The following is a 24,736-nucleotide window of genomic DNA, read 5'->3' as shown; positions in this document are numbered from 1 at the left end:
TCACAAAGCAGACTCTGGCTCTACTGAGTGCTATGAAATCACCACTCAAGTTCAGAATGCGAATGACACATTTGTCAAAGGAAAAAGTTATTGTGACTTATTAGCGTTCTTTCACGCTAAAAAGGAATCAGATTACTTTCCAGGATTATGTTTGAAAAAACAGTAGCCTGTGCTAGAGTCAGCTATTCTCATGGCTCTGATAGAGAGAGAGCAGCACTGTATCTCTATCATTTCATTATTATTTTGGTGACGTCGGAAATGACCCACGAGTTATGTTAAAGTTTGCAGTGGGAGCCCTTTGTTAGAAATGATCTGAAACAAACGATCCTTATCCGTTTTAAGATTCCCATTCAACTTTATAGAATAGAACAAATAACTTTGTGTATCGGTTTGGTGTTGTTTTTAGGGCTGGCAACATTAGAAACTTTCTAATTTATTAATATTCTTGTTTTGAAATAGTAAGTTTAAGATTCATGAGGCCCAAGACGCAGTAACAGTGGAGCTAGGTGACTCGCTGAGCTCAAAAGAAGTTAGATAGGAAATGCTATTAGTGTTAATCATCAGTCTTGCTTCTCTTGCCATAGAAGGTAAGGGATTAAAACACCACTGTCAAGCCTTAAATACAGGGAATTTAACATATGGAGTATTAGCTCCTTTGGGAGATGGAAGACCAGCAGAGTTCAAAGCATTAAAGAAACAGTGACCGATGATGCGCGAGGGCATCTCTGGGGCAGTCTCGGTCCTCTGTTCGATTATTAATGCTGGTTCCTGCACCATCTTCACCATCGCCTACCTGCACAGGGGTGGGCAGCGACATGACCTGCCCTTCCCAGGCACAATTTGAGATGCACCCCTCAGAAGAGAGTGTCCATCCCACTCGGGTTAGGAGGCACCGGGATCCTCCCTTCCCTTGGTGGGGTGAGGAGAGCAGCTTCACTGGATGGGCCCTTTCAAAGCCCAAAGGGGAGAGAGGCTTTGCTCCACCTGACTTTTTACACCGACTCCAGGATGGGTCAGACACTTTGTGGCTGTTTAACAGCAAAACATGCCTCCCCAGGTCACGCAGAAGAACGGGACCCTACTACTGTGGGCACCTCTCAGCACAGACCCCATTAATAGAATAGTGCTCAACTGGGATGGCTCTAAATCTGCATCCAAGCTACATGGTGACCAGAGCAATCAGCGTGCCTGCATGGATCCACCAGCTAGAGGAACAGGGCAGGGACATGGCTCCATCAGCAAAACACACTTTTTTCACTCTTTTTTTTTTTTTTTTTCCAAGTCCTGCCCTGTCTTCTACGTTGAATGAATCCACCTGGCTTTTGGCATGGTTTGGGGAACGGTGAATTCTAGGACAAAAATTTCTTTTGTTATCCTGTTAACTTCGCTGTAAAACCCCTCTGCTATTTTATTTCTTATTAGAGAAAACTCCTTTTGAACTCATTGGCCCCTCTAAGGGTGCAATACTGACTGACAGCTGGTTTCTTTTGTCCAGCACTCTCCTTTTAAATTTGATGTATGTCCTTATCACACAGAATAGACCTCGGTAACCCTCGGCTTGTCTTTCAGTTATGCGCAGCAGAAACACGTGTCCTGCCTCTCACACCAATGCACCCAGAGCCCCCAACCCACAGAGACCAACCCCGCTCATTTCTTTCACGGGCAAAGGAAGAAGAAGATGCAGAAACTCCTGATAACTCAGGCAGGGTAGAAGCAGCCGCTGCCAACCTGCAGTGAACGTTCCCCAGCCCCAGCTGCCCCCCAGCACCCCTGGTCCCCGCGGCTGGATGTGCCACGTACCCATGCAGTTCTCCAGCGGGATGTCAGTGCCCAGCCGAATGTCATCGAGGGCGAGCTCTCCCGAGTGGCTGTTGCGTATGAATCCCTCAAACACAATCTGTGAGAAATCAGGACAGAAATGTCAGTGCTTGCAATTTGCACAATTAAATGCTTCTTGCGTGGAATAAAGACTCGGTGAATCAATGTTCCACCCCCCTGGTCCTTGCACAAATGATGCAAGTGGCATAACGCTGACTTACAACAGCAGCAGATTTGGCCCATGGTATTAACTGGGCTATGATTAGAAGAAGGAAGGGAAGGACACAAAATGCACAGCTACATTAACTGTAAAGTGCTGTTCCCATCAACATTACATAAGAAGTATCAAAACGTTAGAGGAGAAGGGTCAATTTATTCCTACTTAATCACATGCAAAATATATTTACAAAAATAAATAGAGTCGTTAGCCTAAGAAGTGCTGAGTGGAGAGACTTGCATTATTTACATAATGATGCTGTTATTTAGCTAATGCCTGTATATTCGCGTTTAACGTGCTAAGTAGTCAGTCAGTGCCCATCATTCTTATCTGTAGGCATATTGTGTTTACTGGTATTTTACTGAAAAGCCAAACACACACATGCAAACTAGTCACACAGCTCCAGTGCAAAGCTTTTGCTTTCTCTCTCCCTGCCTGCTCTTGAGGGTCCAAATAATTCCCTAGGCCTACGTATTTCACAAATGTCCTCTCCTCATTTTAGGTGTCTCCTTTCATCTGGGATGCCTGGGCAGCCCAGACCCACGCCTGCCTGCAGGGACACCCTCTTGAAGGACTGTGCAGGGGACAGAGTGTCAGAGGCAGCAGTTTGGAGGGGTCAGTGGCAGCCCTCTGGGTCAGGGCAAGGCTCCCTGCCAGGGTGGTCATAGAAGTGCTGCCTCAAGCCTGCAAATACGTGCTTGGAGGGTGCTGGATGCTGTGCTGATGCTCATTAACAAGTGACAACAGTAGCCCTGGCTCGCTGGCAAGCGGCACGCTGCCCAGAAGGGCTAACCACGCCAAAGGCACTCCTGGAAGCAGCAGATCCCCGCGGGGTGCTGGCACGGCGGTGCCAGAGGGGCTCAGGCGGCTGCAACGAGCAGCACGGCTCCCTCCAGCTCATCCCTTCTCTTCCACTGATCTCCTGACAGAGGGACGGGGCCTTGATCCCACAGCGCTGCACCCAGCCCTCTGATCTGGTTTAAGGTATCAGAGAAGCGGATTCATAAACAAACCCGCATTCCCTCGTCCTTCTCCCATGCCAGCATTTGCAGTCGAGGCTGCACAAGGGCTGTTTGCTACCTGCCCTTAAGAGCTGGCTGTACCCCCTTCCCAGTTTCCCACTTCTCCTGGTCACACTACATGATGACCATCGGTTGGTGGGGGGAAAATCCACCAAAAAAAAGTGAAAAAAAAAAAAAAAAAAAAAGGAGAAAAAATATTTGCAAAGTGAGGGAATTGAGGAATATAAAAGGCAACAGGCTGAACAAAGGCCCAAGTCTGTGCAGAAGACAGGCACTCTCTGAATAACAAACAGTGTCGTTTAGTTACTATGGCAACTTGAGAAACACAATGAAAACAGCCACATTCCCTAATGATGAATGGGCCTTGGCTCTGAAACACTGAAATAAAGATGCTGGAGATCCCTGCCTGGTCCAGCACACCTTCCCTGAGCATCTTACCCGGTACTCCATGTCGTAGCTTGGCAAGATGATGCGGCCTTCCCTCCACTCCTCCCCTTGGTCCTCCGTGATGACCCACAGCGCCTTGTGCTCCTGGCTGGCTTCCCGCCAGACCCGCAGCATCACCCCATTGCTGCCCCACACCTGGTACTGGAAAACCATGCAGACAGCGCTCCGGGGCAGATAGATGGTGGGGCTGATGAGCCGGGCACGCTGGCCTTCCCTCCTTCCACTGCTATGCAGCCGCAGGTAATTCTTGCTTTCTGTTCAAAGAAGAAAACACCATTATTTAATTTTCTGGGGTTGCTTGCAACAAGTGTCTCATCGCCATGCATCCCTCACCAGCCACCACCCCCACCAGCAAAACCAGAAAGCGGTAAGCTGAAGATCGATATAATTAGGAGAAGTTAAAGAGCAGCTATGGTCAGAAGGAGTGATGGCACAATGATGACATTGGTGGGGAAAGTGTTTATTCTGCTGGGAGCTTGCTCAGCGAACAAGCCCGAGGTGGGTTTTTCTAACTGCTGGTGCTGAAAACTCATCTTGGATGGGGATCTCACGCTGTGTTCATCCTGCCTCTTTTCATCCCCAGTGGTAAATACTCCACAATCAGGGTCTAGCTGACAATTTTGTTTTGAAGATACACACAGCAAAATGAAAGCCTGGCTCTCGGTTTTTCTGTAATGCAGCAAAACAGCCCCTAAAGCACAGCACAGAGGAAAGACGTGGTCCCAGTGAGTGAAATATGCACAGGTGACAAGCGGGTAGCTGCAAACTTGAAGGCAGCTGAAATACATACAGCAGGGGATTCACTTGCTTTAATATTAGATTTTAAATTGTGCCATGCTTTTTGTCAGTCCTCAGGGAGGAGATTTGGTACGTTTGATATCCCAGAAGAAGTTCAAGGCTGAGACTGGAACTGGAGATACTTGATGTGAATACCAATAGCAGCAAAAGCCCACGGAAACAAATCCCTGGGCCCAACTGGTTTGGTCTGGAATCAGTGGTTTCCAGTCCTCTCCGATGAGAAGCCTCCTCAAGGAGCTCCCCATTTGCAGCCTGGATGCCTGAAGTCCCTTAGCACAGACTGAAAGCCAAGCGTACAGCTGATCTGATCCTTAACTGTCCCCTCCCATCACAACTGATGGCAGGACATAGTCCCTTGGGATGCTCCGGCTGCAGTGCCCACAGTACAAGGTGACACAGACAGGCAAATAACAGATATTGCTGTATTTTGCATTTCACTCGAGCGGGATGAACGTGCTTACTCTTGCTGCACGGTGGGCAAGTGTCACTGGTGCTTCACACCAGCATGTACGAACCCTCCTGCAGCCCAGCAGGGTCACCTCTGCCCTGGGACCACACTTAAGGGTCTGTCGCTTCCCTTCCCCACATCTTAGCCTGTCACGCTTGATGGGCAGAGCTGTGAGCAGCAGCTTTGCCTCCTGCTTGCCCTGCTCCCTCTGTGGCTTCTGTGCCTGCAGCAATGGCAGAAGAGCAGCGTCTGCACGGAGAATCTTTGCAAAGCGCACCTAAAACACCTCCAAAACTTAAACCAGAGAGACCTGAGCTTAGAGTCCAGTTGCTGAGCACAAAAGACAGATTCCATCCAGAAAACAGCAGCTGACCCTGCTGCTGTTCAGCAACCACGGGAGATGTATCAGTGGTTGCACAGCCACTGGTGCTGCCACGAGTTCGTGGCTGCCAGAGAGCTGGGCTGAAACCAACCACCGTGAGCTACACAGCTTTCTAAAATAAATTTAGGACAAGACAGCAGAAAGATTGACATTGCTCTACTCCTGCGATGTATGATGGAAATATTCCAAAAGCGTATCCACTCCATATGAACTTTCACTGATTTTGCTGCGTGAAGGACAAATCTGTCCCTGACTGGCCACATAAAGAAAGAGCAACATTTCCCAGCAATATTTTCCAGCACCTATGAAATGTACTTGGGCCACTTGGCACTTTATGCCAACAAACAGTGGAAGAAAAAAAACGATGAAAGCATGTTTGCCCACTCCTGCTTGAGTGAATCACTTGAAAAAGTACCATGCCGTTCTCTAATGGAGGAGTGTTCTTGTGATTTACCTCGGAGTGGTAGTGGTGGAGGAGGAGATGTGGGAGATAAACAAGCGGAAGAAGAAAAAAAGAAAAGAACAAGCTGTACTCCATGCGTAAGGAGTGATAAGGCATAACAAGTCATTAAGGTCTCCTGAATTAAAACCTTCTTTTTGTAATTCACTACAAACCGCTTTAAAGGAAAAAGCAGCAAAACCAAACAAGGTGGATGAGCAAATCAGACTGTGATCATACAGTTGTCTCACAGCTGAAATTATTTCACAGCCAAATCCTTAACAAAAGTATCAGCCAGGATCAAGGATGATCGAATCCTCAGAGTTCAGGACAGACCTCTGGTGCCAGCACCTAGGCAGCCTGATTGAGCACAGGGATGGAAGCCACCCTTAGATCCACCCAAAAATCGCAGCTGACCACAGGGGACTATGTTAATGGTGGAGCTGGGGACCCCCCATGGTCTGCACCCCTCCCTGGGAGCCAGTGATACCCAGCGTCGCCGCCTCCGCTGCTTCAGCAGGAGAGCCCGTGTGCCTCTGAGCCACATCCCTGCCACCAGGGCGACACTGACCTCAGATTTGTTCCCATTCCTATCAGGTTGTGAAATCAAAGAAATGCCTGAAATGCAGCCAAAGCCAACTCCCCCCCACCCCACCACCACAGGGGCTCTTTCAGAGCCCTCCCAAACCCTGCATCTTGCTGGGCCCACAGAGCTCTCTGGGACCTGCTGGCAATCCCAAGGGCTGTGGAGATGCTCAGTCTTGGGGTGATGGACCCAGCTGCTCCCCTGCAAGTGGCAGAAGGTTTGGGTGCCACACGCTCCTGCTAACAGGAGCCTCTGGAATGGAGTGTATGCAGACACGAGTTTCTGTGCCATTTGAAGATGAAATGGCTGGATCACTCTAATGGCTAGCTGGACCTTCTGAAAAGCCCCGCAAATTTGCTGAGACTGACTGAACAAGGGCACTGTGGCGCTAATTGTTGGAACAGCATGTGGGAGCCCGGCGGTTCCAGTAGTCTCTCTGTTTGATACAGTAAATGGAAGCTTTTGGCACAGAAAGCACCTGAAAGGCTGATTTCCCCTGCTAAAACACTTGAAGGGAGCCTTGCAATGATGAGCTGATCAATTCTTCCAGGATCAGAAATGCATTTTAATCTCTTTCCCAGAACTTTGCTTTGCAGCCTCTATTCCAGCTAACACAGCAGCTACATCCCCCACCGAACTGGCACTGGTAGTTCAAAGTGCTGGCTCAAAGAAGGCAGGACAAACCTGCTCAGGCACTTTAACCTACCACTGTTTTTGCAACTGATGCTACAGCATAAATCCCATGGAAGATTTATGGGATCATCTAGATGTAGGGGAGCCAGAGGAGCGTGAACACACGACCATCCCCAGCCAGATGATGGCAGAGTTGCTTGTACATGCATGGCAGCGAGTCCCAGATAAATCACCAGCCGGGCTCTGCAAACAAACCATCTGGCCAACGCCGTTTCCTCTTGGCGTGCTTGTCCCCTCCTGCTAGCAAGCCATCTGAGAGGACATTAGGGGCAGCAGGGGATGAAGCCTCATGGTTTGGGTCAGGCTGCAACCACAAGCCATAGCAGCTGCTCTCTCCACAAGGTCAGCCTGCCTGCGTTTGGGTCTGCACATCTCACCCTCTCTCTCCCAAGAAAAGCACCTTTCCTCATTGCTCTCAGCAGCACATCTGGAGGCTTTCCAGCAAAACATGTCGGGCAGGATGTACACAAGCAATTACTGAGATTTCAGATTCTCTCTGCATTTCTCCCTTGCTGGATATCGTTGAGTTACAGCTGCTGCTCCTATGGAGGACCCACGCTGAACTGACGTCCCTCCAAAGGTCACCGCACCCTTCGTTGCAGAGCTTGTTTCGCAGCCACCTCTTGTCTGCTACATCCCACAGGTGACATATCTCTCTGTTCTGGGCCCTGCAGCGCTGGGGAGATGTCCCAGATCCTGACATCCTTCTGGGGTGTGTGAACTGGAGGCTGCATCAGCCTCTGCCTTCCCTGCTCAGATCCCCTCGCAACTGCAGGGTGCTCTGGTAGCAGGAGGATGGCAGCTGCATGAATATGCAGATTGAAATCGGATAGTTATTATATTTTTAATTTTTTTTGGCAAATCACGCAAATTCCTCTCAAAAGGCTGCCGCCGTAATTTCAGTGACAGGCCTCTCCTCAATGGCAGACTTTCATTTACGAAGGGAAATCAATCCTCCGTAAAACTAATATTTATATTAACTAGATCACTGCGTCTGCTGGAAAATCCCCTCAATTTTGATTATGTGTTAATTAGCCTGCCAAGTCCTTGCCATTTCAGTCTCTAAATCAGTCCGTGAAAGGCATAAAACCCCACACCTGCCCAGAACCAAGCCCTCCGCCTGCTCTCCGGAGCCTTTCTAATGGACAGGCCATTACATCCTCTCTCTTAATTAAGCCTCACGTCCTTAACAGCGCCGTGCAACCGTGAGGCCCACTGCCTCCCCCCGAGAGCGCAGGGAGGGCACAGTGTCCCTGACAAACCGAATGCCAATTAGAGCCTGACATTTATGCTAAGCGAGCTGCTTGCCACCGCGCCGTGTCTGCTGCCAGCCTGCCAGGCCCCCTGCGTGCCCCCACATGAAAGGGTTTTTGCAGACCCACCCGTGCCCGGCGCTTGTACACGCACAATTAACGGCATTAACCTGCCCAGCCGGCACTTCTGCCCCGCACGGCAGCTCATGTGCGCTTTGCCGAACCGGGCTCTGTGACTCACGGGCTGCCAAGTCAGCGCTGCGAAGCGATGGAGCGCTGAGCACGCTGAGATTTGAGAGACTGCGTCTTGCTTTCCAGAGAGCGTTCCAGCCTGGGTTTATAGGCACTGTGTGTCACTGGTGTTTGGGTCCAAAAAGTGACTAATGACTGAGACAGACGAAACGGGTGAGCCCCGGAGGAATGGGTTCTTCTCCTCTGCCTCCAACCCAGCCCAAGCGAGCGGGAGCTTTGCTGGCAGTGCAGGGACAGAATAGACAATGGCTGTGTCCCTGCTCTCATGAAAGACAGTATGGGCACAAGGATGGCCATGGCTCATGGTCAGGACACTTGCACAGCCCAGCTGATGCTCAGCAAACCTCTCACGATGTGGGTGCTGCTGTGTCCCAGCTCCACCATGCTGCGGGCAGCCAAAGCACAAATGGCTTTTTAGGGTTTGCCGTCCTCACTGTGCAAATGAAAGCCACATACAGCTCTGCTGAGAGGCAACCTGCACCACGCATGGGGGAGTGGGGGGAGACACAGCCGGGTATGTAGTCTCCTTCCCACAGCATCCAGCTGCTCACTCACTGCACAGAAGTGCTTGACTTTCACGCTACCCCACATGCAAGACTCCTTCCCTACTTCAAAGGGAACGAGATTGACCCTAAAGGTCAAAATGTGTCCCCAAGGCACAAGTCCTGAGAGTAAGTCTCATGAGAGTAAGTGCAGACTCAGCTCAGTCCAGGCCTGCTCCATTAACACCATGAAAACCTTTCTGCTGGTTTGGACAGAGTAGGATCAAGGCCTTCAGGCAGAAGTTCTCATGGATTGCAGGAAAAATATGAAACTTTCCCTTTTAAAGATCCCACGGGAAAAATACAGGAATGGTGAAGGGTCACCATCAGCTTAAAAACAGCTCAACATTTGTTTTCCTTAAAAAATAAGCTCTTATGAAACTTCAGAGCACTACAAACATTCCTCTGCTGGAAAGGCTTTGAAACAAATAAACCTTTCCCTGCAGCGCCTGCAACCCAAATGAGCTGCATTCCTCAAAGCCAGCGAGGCCACGGCCCACAACAGAAGCTCTCGGTGGGTTTTTGCAGCCCAGCCCAAGAGTTATGTGGCCAGCAGAGCTGCAAGGTCTAAAACCACTTCCTTTGCTGTGTGCACATACAGCTGCCAACACCCAAACAACACGGGGTTCATAACACTGCCGGGGCTCTGATCCCGACGCTGTGCTCACCTGAATGAGAAGCAGCGTGTGGTAGAGGTGCAGCCCCCACAGCGCTCTTCTAGGACCAGAAGGTATTTACTTACTGACTGCAAGAAAAGGGAAGGCGAAAAAAAATGGGCAAAACACACCAATTCCAGATTTTCAGTGCTGGATTGTTAGCGTAGCATCACTGAGAGCAATGCAGCCGCACCTAACAGCTACGGATATGACCCAGGATCTCTACACCCTTCAGGATCAAGCCCCTGGTGAAATTCAAAGATGGTGAAGAGTTGAGGTGCCCAACTTACCAACCTAGATTTATTTTCAGGTCCTAAGACCTCTATCTGGACAGCAGTGGTACATTGCCATTGCGTGCAGCAGGATGGGGGGATGAAGCCTCACTGAAACCTGAGCTTGTTGCTCCTTGAAGCTTGCTAGGTGCAGCTAAGGGGAATCTTTCTACGAATGGGAAGCATCTGAAAATCCATAGAGGGAAAAATCCTGGCAATCTCTCATGGGGACATGGAAAAGGGAGCAACAGTATCTTGCAGGCTTGCAAAGGGCAGGGTAACAGCTGGAACCACGCTGGGCTTCTGCTGAGTTGGGCACTTTGGGTCCACTTTCACCAACGGGGTCCCCAGACGTGTAACGGGAGCCTGCTGGAGAGGACGTGGAGCTAATCCGTGGTGTGAAGAGCCCAAGGAACACAAAGCTAAAAAAAGAAATGAAGAGCTGCCTGAAAGAGTATCTTGGAAATAAAAATAGTGGAGTGAGAGCAGTGGGTGTCTTGTCAGTCTCGAGAAGAAGTTCTCCATGCCAAAGATGAGGAGGAATTGCACGCAGCGCATAAGACGAAATTGGGAGATATCTGAGGAATTCAGGCCTGTCTCTCAGCAGACTTTTCTAATCAAGTGCCTCGCAGAGGATATTTCACCATGGTCATTTCCTTCCCCCTCTCTCTCACGCAGACGGAGCCAGGGCTCCTCCTTTCATTATTATTTTTTTCCCTTTTAATTTTAATTTTTGTTTTGCTATTTTCAGAAGAAATAGAGATACATCCCACACAGCTCTTAAAGGCACAGCACACTTCCTCGCTACTGTGGAGTAGCCACAGCCTCTAGCCAGAGGCAGCACCTTTAAATCAGAGTAAATTGGGCTCCAGCGGCTTTCAGTTCCCATTAGCTTTTGCCCTGCCCCTAAACCAAGCACAGCTGCTCTCCTTCACCCAACTGCTCACCCCGGGGTGGGGAATTCACAAGAAAAGACCACCCCAAACAAGGGCTTTTCATTCCTTACTCCCTGGAGTCTGGGGATGAATTTTCTAAGTAGAAACAAAGTGCTGGAGGGAGCACGAGGAAAAGGCAGGGGAAGAATGGAGGAGTGTGAACAAAACAATACTTCGATTCTGTCCCTGCCGACAGCCCAGCATCGCCTGTTCTTCATGTTTCTCGAGCTGCTTTTAAAAGCTGCGTGGGGAGGAAAGAAGCAAATAGTTGTTTCCCTTTGTGTCACGTCTTCTTCATTTCTAAGAGCAGGACCAAAGCGAAGCGGCAGTGATGCCTTTGCACGCCGGCCCCTCCGCAGCTCTGTGCCGGGAGGCTGATCCCATGGCAGTGCCAACAACCATCCCTGTGCCTGGTGGCTGCTGCTGGCTGCCTCCAGCGCTGAGGGCAGCTCACTTCAGCCTCTCCTCTTCCTCTGGCCGTACAGGGCTGGAGCGCCTGCCCGCACCTCCTTGGTTCTTTGGTGCCTGGCTGCACACAGCACCCTAAGGGAGAGCTCAGCGATGAGGCTTTGAAATTCATAACTAACCAAGGAAGAGAAGAAAGGGGAGAAAAAAGGTAAAAAGCAGAACTGCGTGCTGGGCAGAGGCAGCACCAGCCTCTCCCAGGCTGCGCACGTGTGCCAAGCGCGCACACGCGTGCGCACACGCAGCCAAGTCTTCTAAGAAACTATGGCCGACTAATTGTAGGGAGGCTCGGGGGAGAGGAAATGAAATGAAAAATTGAGTCTGAGTTATAAAAATAAGTAATTTTTATCCTACTTGCAGGAGGCTTATATTAATTAAACATTATTACAGCGAATGAGATGGGGAGGGTTATTAAGTCTGGGGCTGGCTGTAAGTGTTCTCTCCTGTTGCCCGAGGCTCCGCTGAGCTCCAGATATTAATCTTCTAAAGCACTCAAATGCTGAAGAGATAAACACTTGAAATATGAAAATGTTTTTCTCCATAGCAGACACTGTGACCCTATGTCACACCAAAGAATTTGTCAGATGTCCATACAGGCTGCACTTACAGCATTACCGTGTCTCTTAGAAAAATGCCGGGCACCTCAGGAGCTAAAGAGAGAAATGATGTGTGCATTTGTGTGGGGGTGATTTGTGTGTGGAGATGTAGCAGATTCTCCTCTTCCCATATGTTTCTAGAATACATATTTTCCTCTTTAGCACTGCCTACCAGGTGTTGGCTGCATGGCTTTCCAACTGGCTGGCGGCACTGCCAATCTGGCCAGCGCCTCTGCCAGGTGGCTAACAGGTTCGCCCCAATGTTTGCATCTCCAGACTCAACCTTCCTGGGGGGAGGGCGGGGAGGAGCGTGGCATCCAGAGCTGGAGTCACCAGGCACCAGGGCAGAGCTGAATCCAGGTAAGATCAGCCAGCTCTCCCTGGGGGAGCCTTGGGTTTCATAAACAATGACAGACAGTGAAGAGAAGCGATGTTACTGTGATGTAATCTAGCGTTAAAAGGAAACTGGCAAATGTTCTTTGTGCCATCCGTGCCACAAAGCCAATGAGGGTAAGGAAAGGGCACTAGTCCCGGGGCGAGTTCCAAGATGTGAAGCTGAAGAACTTGATCTATCAACCATGCTGCCAGAGGCAGGCTCCCTTCCAGCCCATGCCAGCACATCTCAGTGAGGTCCTCCATAAATTAGGCTCTGCCACACTCATGCAAATCTCCTGCTTCCAAAGCACAGAAGAGGAAAAGAGCAAAAGTCAAACAGAGAGAAGCTGGCATATTTCTGCATTCTTAGGGCTTAGCTCATCCTTCACTTGGAGGAGGCTGAAACCCAGCCTGTGCAAGCCCAGAGTGCAGAATAGCTGAAGCCTATAGGCAATCCGAGCAACATATGGAAGGAAGAAATGCATCTCTAACAAAAGGGAAAATGCATTCTGGGGAAAAAAACACTGGGTCCTACAGAAGACAATTGGATCAGGATGTGGAACAAAGCCCAGACTAACCTACATGGTCACAGGGGATTCAAAGCCCAGCGTCCGATTCAAGGCTATCTCAAGAGGACAGTTAGTATAATTCAGTGTCAGTGGTCACAGTCCTATAAATAAGTCATGAATCCATTAAGCAAAGCAACTGAAGGATTCCACAAAAGACAACGTTCAGTTCTGCACAGCCTTCACAACTCTTGATAGCTTTGCAATAATCAGTCACACTGTTCACACAGAGAGAACCAAATCAGCTCCCTCTTCCCTGCTTTGGTGTGCTATTAACCATCTTACCAGGCACGGTCTCAGGGCTTGGTTCAGAGTTGCCAATCCAGGTGCTTGTAGGCTGAAAAGACCACGTATAACCCGTTGCGAAGTCGTGTGACCAACCACAGAGGTCTTCGGGGAGATCAAAGTTGCAGTTGAAGTTCACAGGGAGATGGAAATCTTATAAAAAGAAATAGAAGCAAAATAAAGTTGGATTAAAAAAAATAACCTACCCACGAAGGGTTGCTATTAAAAACCAACCCAAAACTAAAATAGCTGGCAAGACATAAATACTGAAGAAAGCATGAAATCTCACTCACACTGATGCTTTTAACCTATCTCACATTTCGTGAGCTCCAGGGATCAGCCTTAAGTTCTGCATCATCAAAATGCTCACACCATGTCCTGCAACTAATCCACCAAACTAAGCAAATATAAAAGCAAGTACCAAATGCTTCCAGACTCTAATCAGCACCTTCTCTTCATCCCCTAGAGCGGTCAAATATTAAATGCCTTCTTAAATGTCAAGGAAGAGAGCTTCCTGAGTGCCCTGTGCTCATCAGTTCCTGCTCTGGCTCCTAAAGAAGAATCTCAAGTGCTCCAAAAACCCAGCTCCTGAGTGACAGATCGAGCCACTTGCACCAGACGGGAGCTGTCTGTCAACATGGAGAGCTGTCACTCACCGCTTCCTACCTTCTCATGGAAATGCTACCAGGGGAAACGTGGGGCCACCATGAGCTCAAGCTTTTGGATTCTGAGCGAAAGGAGCCAGCCTCTATTTCTAGTTCCGCTATGGACTCACCACATGGTCTTTGAGCGAGGCATTTAACTTTTCATCTGTGAAACAGAAGCAGAGCTAATTCCTCTGTGTCAACGGCTTTAAAAGCTTTGGAGAGCCTGCAGAGACAGGTCTGTGGACAGGAGGACCCATGCCAGGGGCTGCATGTAGCAGCCAGGCAGCTGCTGGCTCCTTCGGCTGGGGAAGCATCGTAAGGCGCGGAGGCTGCAGAAATGGTCTGAGACCATCCCAAGCACTCAGCAGACACGCACGTCAGAGCCCAGTTATAGGCTGGGTTTTTCCTGAGCAAAGAGGAAGCTTTAAATCACAGTGCCCACCAAGTGAGCGATAGCCAGAAGGAGGTGAGTGACTCAGGCGACAGGCATCAGGGGAACTTTGCTGCAAGGGGCAGAAGGTTTTCTTTACACGCTCCCACTTCGAAATAAAACAATGCAGCTCATGGATCCTTTTATTCCAATCTAATCTCGTACCCTGGAGAGCAGCATTGTTTCTGTTTGGCTGTCATAAATCTGATTGTCCAGAGAAACACACTCATTGTTTATGAGAATGAAAATTGTTGCTAAATCTGAGGGAAGCTGACAGGGAGGCTGGTTCCACGCTCCACAGCAAACTCCACTCACTCTCTTGCCCTGGACTGCACCCAGGAATCGTGTTGTTGCAGAGACTATTACTGGCCTAAATTTCCTCTCGGCAGTTTCCCAAGTGCCTCAATGGTAGCAGGGTTGCACAGGCACATAACTGAGGCAAAGCAATGAGAATCAGGCCCTTCGAGCTACTTCTGCAACTCGCATTTCCAGAACTGAACTACAGCAGAATCCCGATGGGAGGTGTGAAAAGCCAATTAACGTTCTTTTAAAAATTTATTTATTTTAAAACCCATTAATTTTTCCTCCAGGACTGGAAGCTGAACTGACAGAAGTCCTAGGAGCTATCTCAAAGGACAGCTTTTCCTCCTGAGATTTCTGGTTGAAGTCCTTGTGTAAATGCCCCAGGCTCTGTTTTTGTGCATCTCCCACGCACTGTACAACTAACCCCGCGCTGCTCTGCCGTCTTCTACAGCCAGACACCACAGACACCAAACCATTCCCTGTACATCTGACAGCCACCTAGGACCAGGAGGACAAACTCCTGCCTGGAGTTAGTGTTCCCCCTCTCTGCTGCCTGCACAAGGAGCCCAGACCGTCCTCCTAAATTTTAAGCAGCTGATATTAGGAAAGATGTTTTTTAACAGATAGGTGTTCAGGACATCAGCCTTCTCTACACATTGCGATTTACCTCTGCAGTTGTGACCTCTGCTAAACGAGCCCCGCATACCAGGCAGTCTGAATCATCTTCTGAATTTACAACACCCAGCCAAGGGGATCTGGAACGGAGGTGGCTCTAAACAGGGCACTAACTGAGTTTCTCCAGGTCACGTAAGGAACCTGAGAGAGCAGCTCTTCAAGTTTCATGCTGTAGGGACTGAATTAGGTCCTATCTCTTGCTCTCGCATCCTTCCTTGATATAACTTATCAGATTTTGGCAGGTTTTGTTTGGGTGTTTTTTTTATCTTGCCCTATCACTAATAATATTACTCTCAGCTTTCCAGGAATAGGACCCATGTATAGGAGCTAACGGGAAGATAAGAGTATTTCCTTAGCTCTTAACCCATCATTTATTGAGACAAAGATGTGCTGCTCTGATACATACCCTCCTCTTCTCCACAGCTATCACCACACTCGGTTGCTGCTTCATCAGTTGGGTATGGGGTGGTGGTCTCTTCGCGCTTCAAAGTGGGCACCAGCGTTTCTGCGGTGGGCTTTACATCTGGAAAAAACGGAGCAGGGATGTTATTTGCGACAGACACAACAAAAAGCCCAGGTAGGAGGAAACAAAGCAAAAAATACTTTTCTCTTGTTCTTATAATGGCAGGAAGAGATAGAACAAGAATACCATGAAATTTCCACGTGCTACAAATGTCACCGTGGTTTGAACTTCAAGTGAACTGGCTGTTTCCATATGGGAGTTGCTTTGATTTAGAGCTCCCATTGGACAAGGCTCTCCTCTACACATACATGCTGCTTTTTCTTCTTAATTTCTTAATCTACGCTGGTGCTGGCAATCTGCTTAGCTGTCATTACTGGATAAGAGAGACCACAGGCAGAACGTCTTTTTCTTTCGTAAATGCATACGACACGTTAAAAAAACACACAAACACACACCATTCCCACCAATTCTGCCAATTTATAAAACGAGTCGCTCAAACCCAGGAATGAGGTGAGCGCCAGCGGGCCCAGCGGATCCCCCAGCGCGCTGCTCGCTGCAGAAAGCATCTGGTTTCACACTCCGGCTCCTGACTGCACTTTCAAAGGGTCTCCGTCCAATTTCCCTCGCTCCAACATGGTCCGTGTGAAACAACCTCCAAGCAGGTGTCAGGGGAAATTTAAGCAAGAAAGGGAAGGATATTAAGATCAGCAGTAAACGACATTAGGTTCCAGCCGTCTCTCCTTTTACGGGTGCGCTAACTGGAGCACCGCAGGCTTCATTCTCTCCCCTTTGAAAAAGACGCTGCTTCGCTCTGTTATGTGTGATTGTGTTTCTTTGTCGGCACCCTTCAGGATATCATTTAATAAAGCTGGAAGTGGGAGGAAATGGCTAAATACATTGAATATTTTCCACAGGCTCCTTTTTGCCCTTTTATTTTCCTGTTATTAAACATGTTGCACATAAACTCTCAGGGTTTTTTGTTGTTTTTTTTTTTTTTTTTTTCCCGTGGCTGTCTTTTTTTCAGGATAAAATACAAAATAACCTCAAAGTCTTTTAATTTTTAAGTTCGAATTTGTTACAACCCCATAAAACTCCAAACGCAACCAAGAAGCAAATTGCAAGCAGCCAGGCACAGAAAAACGTCATAAAAAAAGAAAAGAAAAAAATAAAGCAGCAGGTGAAGGCAACATATCAAAAGCTGTAAGTTATTTAGAGCTGGTGCGTTTTTACGTTGTTTTTCTTGTATATTGAGATTTATAGCTGAAATGTGACAATGTGGAAGGACCTTGAAAGCCAAGTCCCATACGGGACACAGATGCCGAGCGGATGTAAATCAACAGCGTCGCAGCGCCACGGACAAGCCGCAGAAACATATCTTGAAAAATCAGTTACCATGGCAGAGCCGCAACATGATGGTTACAAGAGATAATGAAAATAGCAGGGAGGACAACGTGATGTGTGAAATGGAAAGTGAAAAAGAGAGGTCTTGCTTGCTTGCTTTCTCTCTCCCTGGCCCAGCAAGTGTCTGTGCAACTGGTGGTAACTGCTGATCAAAATGCAAAGTCACTAAGTAATTGAAAACAGATGTGTGGAACTTCAAAGGAGAGAAAACCAGCTGCAAGTGAACATTCATCAATCTCCACTCTTCAGAGGAAAAAATCTGGCAGGTCTTTGAAAGAAACCAATTGCTGACTCCCCGCTTCCCGATTTTTGAGCTACTAGCCAACTAGTTTGTGAGCCCAGTTGCTGTTAGGTTACCTGTTTGACTCATTAATTAAGATGCTCATTGCTGCTAAGAAATACACACAGGTAGGCAGGGTACGCATGGCACAGGCCCTCACTTGAATATGTTTTCAATCAGCTTGTTTTAATCCATCTCTTAATCTTGTTCGCGAGCAAGTGCAATTGCCTGGGTTTTCAGAGCCGGTTCTGTAATGTGCCAGGGTCCTCCCAGCAAAGGAGGGCTGTATCTTGGCATTGCCAGGGACCGCTGCATGTAGCCAGCCTGGATTTAGCACGCAGATAATGCCATGGGCTATCTCTGCTCCCCAGGTTCCATCAGGGGTATAAACACTTTTTATAACATGGCGAATCCAGAAGATTACAAGCCCTGCTCTGATTACAAAGCGGAATGCCTGTAGATCAATAAAGCTACGAATATTTATGACTTGGCAGTTGAGTTTTAAACATTACAATGTGCAAATGATTAGACAGCCACACTGGGAAATGACCACAAAGCACCCTACCTGGAAAAAACATGGGCTGTTGCTGCTGATATTGAAACTGAACATGGATATAGCTGTAAAATTCGGACCAAAAACAGCACAAGAAGTTGAGGATGCCAAACCCCTCTTATTCTCTAATTTGGAGGAGTGCAACGGAGGGGCTGACGCATCCATGGTCAGAGGTCTTGTGTGACTATCTCCCTTTGTGGACATCCCAAAGATGTTGTAAGATTTAAACTAAAATCTAACCTTGATTTAAAGTTTAGATCATTTCAAATGGATTCCCAGTCCAGGGTGAGATTTGCCATTGACTTCAAAGGTGACAAATTATTGTTATTAATTGTGCGTATGTGTGTTCTGTGATTTGCTGTTAAGTGTTTGTAATGCATCTTACAGCACATCACAGGAGGAAAGAGAAGTAAAGACTCAGCAAAAGGGTGGAAAAAAAGCTCTGTGCCTTTTAAGCTTCCTAGAATGGGAATTCTTACAAGAAAATGCCTTCTACAGATGTGTTTATAAAATGGAAGTCCTACCTCTTTATCACTGACATCTGGACGCCAGATTCAGATTTAAGAAGATTATTAAATAATAAAATAGATTAAAAAAAGGGACAACTAGCCCCTGGCACTGAAAAGCTAGCATCAGACACAATGAGCTGTTGGGTGCATTTTTGGCTTTGGGGAATAAAACTATGGAGCAATCAATCACCATCAGCCTTAGGAGGGTCAGAAGCACATCTCCCCTGATCCCAGTGAGTGTGTTAGACAGTTTTCACCTCTGTATTAAAAGTAACAGTGGCTGCAAATCATACCGCTTGTGAAAAACAGGTGGGCAAAGGTGAACAAACTTCCCTGGTCTTAGAGATGTTGTAGGGATGCCGCAGGGTTAACTTCCCAACCTTTGCTGCAAAAGGATTTCCACATGGCGTTCAGTGAGAGAGGAACTGTTGTTCTTACAGCAAAACGTTATCGCGGCACCTCAAGATACCTGTACTGGTCACTGCACCCCTCTTCTGCACTTCTGCTTCTCTTCCTACTTTTTGTCTTTATCCATTTGGATACAAAAGCTCAAATGTGGCCCCAATGGAGCAGGTGGGCAGAGACACAGGGGGTCCTACCTGTCCAGTCGCAGCCCAGCACCTCCAGTCGCATTCCTATTCCCGCTGGGGACCACCTCTCCGGGTGCACTCGGACATACTGGGCAGGAACAGGGTCAAACCTCCGGACTTCAGGGATGTCGTAGTGGATGTTGCCTTCAAAAATCTACAGACAGAGAGAAAGAGGAGGCAAGTGATGTGTGCATCCCACATGCTCTCCAACAGGCCTGATAATTCGGGTCTGGCAGGACAGTGCTGTGGTTTGAAATAGTTTAGCTGTCCGACTCCGGGCCACTGAGTCAAGCTGAGCAGAAAATGCACTGATTTTACTCAGTTTCCAGAGGATTAGACGGGCTGTTTCTAAGAAACTTGCACAATCTCTCCTGGCCTCTGCTTTATATCCAGGGGTCAGATTCTGAACAAAGCCACGCCTGGGGAACATCCACTAACTTCACATATAAATAAAATCAGATTTGTCCTTTGGCAAATAAAGAAGCTACTGCATGTTCTAGGATAGTGTAAACGCTCAGTTTTCCTCGCAGTCCAAGTACTGCTGCTTTTCAGCTTACACGCACGAACTCAAGTCTGTGGGGAATAAACAGAGGGCTATAGATAGCATCAGACCTTCCAAGAGTCATTTGTAAGATCAGGAAAAATTAAAACTTACTTGAATTTTCAGAAGCAGATGATTTTGCATAGAGAGAGAACAGGCAGTAGCTGGGAATTAATTTATTTCTCAAGCTCCTTGCCACTCCCATGCTGTTAAGCAGAAAGATTATGGGGAACTCCAGCGATATGAGCAAAACACGGGGAATTTCAGGCTCACACCAGTGTGGCGAAAGGGACTTTAGATACAGAAAATTCCCCAAAGAGAAGTTGTGATTCATCTCCCTCTTCTAGAGGTGCAAGCCACAACCTCAATACTTGTCCCCTTAAGATATGTAATTAGTTTGTGTGAAACATAATTGAACACACCACCTTGTGGGCTCTGACCTGCAGGAGTTGCAAGAAACATAAGGTGATGGCCATGTCCCTGGCCTGCTCCACAATTGTCATCCCTGGGGCAAGGTGGAACCTACACCATCTAGAACATCTTAGGAGCAAGGGCCAGGTGACGCAACCTGGGACTCCATGGTGATAACCCAATCTCTCAAGGTCTCTGTGAGGGGAGACAGCTGATTTCCTAAGACCCCACCAGGCAGACTGAAGATAGCCAGAAACATATAACGTTTTGCAGCTGCTCCAGGCAGTGCCTACCTTGGCTTGCATCGTTTTGGGGTCCTGGATGAAGTCCCAGTCCTTTCCATTCATGCTGTAGGCCACCTTAAACTTCTTCACGAAGGAGCGGGACTCAGTGGTGGTCACGCTGTCCCCTCCACGAGCACCCTGGATGATGACGCCTTTGACATTCTTCGGGACGCCAAGGTCCACCTGCAGCCACTCTTCCCCGGGCTGGGCTTGTGGGACGCGGGGAAACCAGCCTGAGCGGCTGCTCACTAGGCGGGCCATGCTGGGAGACCAGTCGTAGCCTCGGATGGAAGAGGCCGAGATCTGCGAGTCAGGGATGAGGCCAGAAAGCATTCCCAGCAAGTTGGAGCAGGGCGAATCTGCAGGGAAGGAAACAGCATGAACAGCCGGGGCGGTTGAAGGGAGCACTCGTGGTTTTTCCTGCAGGTTTGAGCTCTGGGCACTAAAGCAGCATCAGTGCTGGATGCTTCCCCTTTGTCTCTGTGACCTGGGTGCCTGTCTCCACAAACACATCCCTTGGGATGGGTGTCTCCATGCTGCTCACAGTGTCACCATGGCATGTGGGGGACAGCACCCCGGGAGAGGCTGTTGGAGGGACAGAGAGGAGGGGACCCTCACCGGTGATGCGGCAGCCATACAGCTCCAGCCTCAGGGCGATGCCGTTGTGCCAGCTCTGGGGACGGATGCGCACGAAGCGTGTGAGCACCGGGCTGTGGATCTTGTTGAGAACAACCTCCGTGGCATCCTCGTTGGCCTGAAATGTCTGCAAGGGAGAAGGGGCACAAATATGGTTACATCCTCTCCAGGCAGAAAGAAATAACCAGATCGGCAGCAGAAATAATCTCAGCAGGGAGAACAGGGTGGGCTGAACCGCTGGCAGGACAGCATGGTGGATAGACTCGCTCATCAGGCAGGAGCCCTAGGAGCTTGCTGTCCTGCTGCCTCTCACAGCACCCCAAGGCTCTTCAGACTACCAAGCCACAGCTGCTCCAAGCTAACCCCCCAACCTAGAGCTGCTCCAGTGCAAAAGGCCAGATGTCCCCAAACTCTGCGTGACATCTTGCCTCCCCTCTGCAGGTAAACAGGCTGACATTCTGACACATCCTCGCACCAAGATCGGCCAGGAAACACCGTGTGCAAGCAGCAGCATGACCAGGGAGGATGCTGTCTCTGCCTGGGGCGATGAGCTGCCATCCCCGCCAGCTCCTCGCTCCTGTCTCTCTGGCGCACACGCAGCCTGCCACGGAGACAGCTTTTCCAGGGAGTTTATGATCCAACATGATATGAAAGGGCTGTGACCTTACCAGATGGCCATAATCAATAACTACCAGATGGACGCTAGATCCACCTCTCCTTCCCATTATTTTAATAGGTCGGACCAGGACTGGATACTTGTGTTTTAGTTTCAAGCTGCAGTGCCATAGCAGGGGAGGGTAATTTTCAACCCTTTCTCTGCCCCCAGCATAAAGCCCTAAAGCTCACAGACTGAGGCTGCAGGCATTGCTCACTTTCCCCTACAAGGATGCAGGCTCTCAGGACAGGGCTAGAGCATCCACCGATCTCGGCCAGCAGCCACATCTGCACTGAGATGTTGTCCGGACTCTTCTGCACATGCCGTGCTAAGCACAGAAGTTCCCACTAAGTTTATCTCAGAGCAAAGCAGGAGAGTGTAATCTCTGGCACTGATCTCCTGTCGGAGGCAAGAGTCAAACAATTCGACTGTAGATCCCTGTGATGCAGGGCAGAAAAAGGGATGAGGCCGTATCCTGGCCTCTCGCCTTGAATAGCGGTTAAGGAGCATTTTATAAGCCTCTCACAGCTCCAGGCCTGCAGATGGCACATGCTAAGGCTCTTCTCCGTGGGTCCAGGGCTCAGCGGGTGTTTGCAGAGGGGCACAGTGGCTGTACCGGGCTGCCCCATGCACCACCCTCCTGCCAGGGCAAGGAGCAGCCACCCCACAGCCAGCCCCGGCTGCAAATCCAGCTGGTAATTGGGATTTGGGGTTGGTGTGAACTTGAGCAGAAATGCTAATCTGGAGAATATACATCATGCTGCTACCGTTTAGCAACACAGCATGGTTTATGTGTTTTTAATATCCTATTTTATCCTGTCTGACCCTACTTCCCATCCTTTTCCTCGCTCAGCAGACACCAAATACCCTTTTTTCCAGCAGGAGGGCTATAAGAAGAGTGGCTGCTCTGTAGCACTCTCCAGGCACAAGTGTGTGTATCTATCTTGTAAACTAGTGGGAACACACACATATACACATACAGGCTGAAAGGATATATTTCCACAGCGCAGCAAAGCCTCCAGCTTTATGTCAACACAGAAGCTGACACACAACACCTTACCTCTGAACCCAACACCGGAGGACAGGAAACGTTTATCTGAGCCGGTGCGACAATTTTAGCACAAGGAGCAGCACGTCAGGTCAGCGCAAAGGTCCCTCTGTCCCAGGGGTGGCTCCCAATGGTGGCCCCAGCAGATGTCTGGGGGCAACAACCCCCAGGGGAGTTTTCTCCTGGCAACCTCTCTATGCTTCCCACCATCAGCACTTTGAAGACTCCATGAGCCAAAGGTTGCATATGGACCAGCATGTTTAACAGTTACTGATGAGGTTTGCTGCTCTTTTTGGTTTAACATATTCCCAGTTTTGTTCTTTTTTAGCTCGCTTCACACATATGAGCATCAGGGACCACAGAATCCAAATTTACACCAGCATAATTTGTTGCTGACTTCTGCAAAGTCAAGCTTGACAGAAAGCAGAAGCAGGACCGAGCCCAAAAACTTTATCACTACCACATGCATTGCTGAAAGCTTCTCTTACACGACCTTAGTCCCAACCACCTGCTTCCAAGGAGAACAACCTCAATTCTGCTTTACATTTGGGGCCCAGTAATTTCCTCAGACTAGATCACATCCAATAAGCCACGTAACCCTGAATCGGGGCCTTGACGCTCCGGACTGCCAGTCTGGGAGGGCAGAAATGGCACCTTCCAGCTCCAATATCAGCTGCATTGGCAGGATCTGCTCCAGCGAACCTTGTTTCTGAAAAGCACCAAGTGATCAGAGCAAGTTGTTGCTTTGCACCCTGTTCAGTGCGACACAGAGGGGCCATTGTCAGAGGGCAGGTGCTCAGTGCTGTTGGAGAAGCCAGGTCCTCCTGCCTTCCAGCCTTGTCCCAAATGGAAAGGCATTGCGAGCCCTCAGGTCCCAACACCGTGACCAGGGTCGGACCCCACACGTGTGGTTTATCTGCACTGAAAACACCGACCCCAGAGCTCGAGCACACCATGGAGAGTCCCACTGACTTCAACAGGCTCTGCATCCTGCCTCAAATTAGCACTCACGGCATGGGAAGAACTAGCAGGAAAATGTGTGAAATCGGGAGCGCCAAGAAAGCAAAGATTTCTTCCCCCCTTACCAAAATAGAACGTTGCTATTCCTCCCATCCTAGCTGCTTCCCATCCCACTCAGCACATATTTTGAGCCAAGTCTTTGAATGGTGTAAATCAACATATCGCCATCGAAGTATAAGAAGTCACAGTAATTTACACCAGCAGAAAAAAAAAAATCTGGCTGTGATGTAGGGAGACAGATACACACTCAGCAGAGGGCACACACACGCATGTGCACGCACACACGCTCAAGAGTGACAGAGCCAGAAGACGAATGGGAAAACCATTAACAAATTAAAAGCATCTTCCAAGAAGCAGTCAAGGGAAATCATTTCCACTGCCGCATCAAAAATCTGCCCATCCCCTCCCCACATACTTTATGTTCACTTCCGTTTTAGTCCAGTCGGCAGGTCTACATGTAAAATTAAATTGATAATCAATGAGAGTTGACCCGCTTAATTAATTTGCTGCAGAAAGCAAGTGGTGGGAGATGATGTCTAGGCTAGAGGAGGACCGGGCAGGTTTTTCATGTGCACACACATGCAGGCGCCACACCAACACTTACAAGTTGTATTTCTGACATGCTGGAACTGCCACAGGGTGATGGGGGAATTTCTGAAGCTGCATTAGTTCCAGTGAGTATGGGAATTGTGCCAATGGCAGTTTGGAGTGAAGAGAGAGAAGGACAGGGAGACAAAAAGCGCCGTGAAGTCGAAGAGGCAGTGAGTCAGAGAGTCAACCTCTCTCCCACTTTATTTATTGTGCTGTTTGGCCACTATGCAACTTCTTGGGGAGCTAAAGAAAGCGGCTGGGGGAAGCAGAGGAGAAGGCCAAGGATGGCAGCAGCCCTGCCTTCATCTGTATGTGTGTGTCTCTCTAGACCCACTAGATTTACTGCAGGATTATGTTACTCCCATGGAGACAGAGCCCTGGAACAGAGCATGCTAACAGGATTAGGGCTTCAGGATTTCGACAGAGAAGCATGAAGGAGAAAATTAGGGGAGATTATTTTCCTTGTCAGATAGGGAAGGCATAAAATGGGGCACGTTTGATGGTGGGAGGATTCTGGCTTGAGTGGAGGGTAGATAGCTCTGGATTTATTAAATCCAGGAACAAGGAGGTAAAAGAAAAATGATACTTGGCAAGACTCAGTGAATCACAGCCATCTGGGCAAGGCACAGCGTGCAGGGCTGGGCTTGCCAGC

The 24,736-nt window shown here is 48.8% G+C and overlaps 1 protein-coding gene across 6 annotated transcripts in view; it reads right to left on the bottom strand.

The window, feature by feature from the left end:
- The window catches only part of NRP2 (neuropilin 2), an 82,270-nt gene that overhangs the window by 18,862 nt on the left and 38,672 nt on the right, over nucleotides 1–24,736 (bottom strand). For all 6 annotated transcript variants that reach the window (XM_082055184.1, XM_082055186.1, XM_082055185.1 and 3 more), the window contains exons 8-14: nucleotides 20,753–20,897; nucleotides 20,144–20,493; nucleotides 18,908–19,052; nucleotides 15,509–15,625; nucleotides 13,048–13,200; nucleotides 3,496–3,758; nucleotides 1,801–1,897 (exon numbers count right to left, since the gene is read on the bottom strand). In XM_082055184.1, coding sequence (XP_081911310.1) covers nucleotides 1,801–1,897; nucleotides 3,496–3,758; nucleotides 13,048–13,200; nucleotides 15,509–15,625; nucleotides 18,908–19,052; nucleotides 20,144–20,493; nucleotides 20,753–20,897 — 1,270 coding nt within the window. The remainder of the gene's footprint in view (nucleotides 1–1,800; nucleotides 1,898–3,495; nucleotides 3,759–13,047; nucleotides 13,201–15,508; nucleotides 15,626–18,907; nucleotides 19,053–20,143; nucleotides 20,494–20,752; nucleotides 20,898–24,736) is intronic.

Source organism: Streptopelia decaocto (genome assembly GCF_964273445.1).
Source record: "Streptopelia decaocto genome assembly, chromosome: 6".
Taxonomy (NCBI): Eukaryota; Metazoa; Chordata; class Aves; order Columbiformes; family Columbidae; genus Streptopelia; species Streptopelia decaocto.
The sequence above is the reverse complement of the archived record's forward strand: the minus strand, read 5'-3'. Positions and strand labels throughout refer to the sequence as shown.